The 1,199-nt window shown below is 45.4% G+C and overlaps 1 protein-coding gene across 1 annotated transcript in view; it reads right to left on the reverse strand.

Annotated features, from left to right (window-relative positions):
- LOC115068260 (proprotein convertase subtilisin/kexin type 5-like) overlaps window positions 1-1,199 on the reverse strand; it is a gene marked incomplete at its 3' end in the record, with an annotated part of 26,218 nt that overhangs the window by 6,903 nt on the left and 18,116 nt on the right. The window contains exon 7 of the mRNA XM_029558117.1: window positions 3-32. Coding sequence (XP_029413977.1) covers window positions 3-32 — 30 coding nt within the window. The remainder of the gene's footprint in view (window positions 1-2; window positions 33-1,199) is intronic.

Genomic DNA, 1,199 nt, shown 5'->3' on the forward strand with positions numbered 1-1,199 from the left:
GCCCTCTGGGCAATCTTTCACGCAGGTCGTGTCTGTCAAAGGAGGAAAGGAGTCTGTCTTGACAGCAAACCTGACCTGTGGCTCCCACACCCCTATTTGTGGGAAAGCCAATGCTTGAGGAGGGAGATAATGTCCCATGGGCTAATGGATGTCCTTGGGAGTGAAGATGGCTCAGCAGAAAACACAATTGACCATCAGGTGTCCAGAGAAGACAGAGGTCAGTGTGGACAGGCCATGGTGGGCAGAACAGAAAGTGCAGGCTGCTGGCTATTGCTGCTAAAGGTGGTTCATATCCAACTGATGAGGGGAAGCCATAGCCCCAAAGGATGCATCAGCTCATTTTTTATTGTTGCTGTAACAGTTATCACCAACTTGGTGGCTTGAAAATCATGTTATACTGTGGAGGCCAGAAATCTAAAATGGTTACACAGAACAGCGCTCCTTTCAGAGGCTGTTGGGGGATCTGTTCTTCCCCTGTGGACTTGTGGAAAGTACCTGCATCCCTTCAACACATCATCTACTACTCAGTGTTCTTATCAGTCCCTTGTGATTACGTTGGGCTCATCTGTTTAAGCCAGGATAATCTCCTTATGCCAAGATCTTTCCTCAAATCACAGGTACGAAGTCCCCTAGACCATGTGAAGTAATATATCTGCAAAGTCTAGAGATTAGGATGTGAAATTTTCTGGGGGGGGTGCATAATTCAGTCCATCACAATCTTCAGAAAGTTATTTAGTTTATAAATAGCCTGGTCCTGGTGGTTTGGGGCAGAGTGGAGAAAGCATGAGAGGTCAGGCCAGGGCAAATCCTGTGCCCAGTCTTTGAGGGACAATCTCTGTGTTAAACAGCACTGCTCAAGTCTTAGCTCTAATTTCCTTTACATTCCAAGCTTAAGGGAACATCTTTATTGAAGAAATGTCTTCTTGCCTGTAAGAAGGCATCTGAGGTGACTCCTAGTCGTATCCCAGATTGGGCGTAATTAGATAAGAGGGTTCTAGTGTGAAAGATCTGATTTAATAAGCAAATGCGTATACATAGAGGAGGAGGGTGAAGATTTGCAGTGGGTGATATGGGCAAAGAGCAGTGTGTGATGTTCATTGTATTGTTCAGTCTTGTCTCTTTTCTGAAGGTTTGAAAATTTTCCAAAGAAAGAAGAAGAAGAAGAAGAAGGAGGAGGAGGAGGAGGAGGAGGAGGAGGA

The sequence above is a fragment of the Nannospalax galili genome, unplaced genomic scaffold (genome assembly GCF_000622305.1).
Source record: "Nannospalax galili isolate Female #2095 unplaced genomic scaffold, S.galili_v1.0 scaffold10449, whole genome shotgun sequence".
Taxonomy (NCBI): domain Eukaryota; kingdom Metazoa; phylum Chordata; class Mammalia; order Rodentia; family Spalacidae; genus Nannospalax; species Nannospalax galili.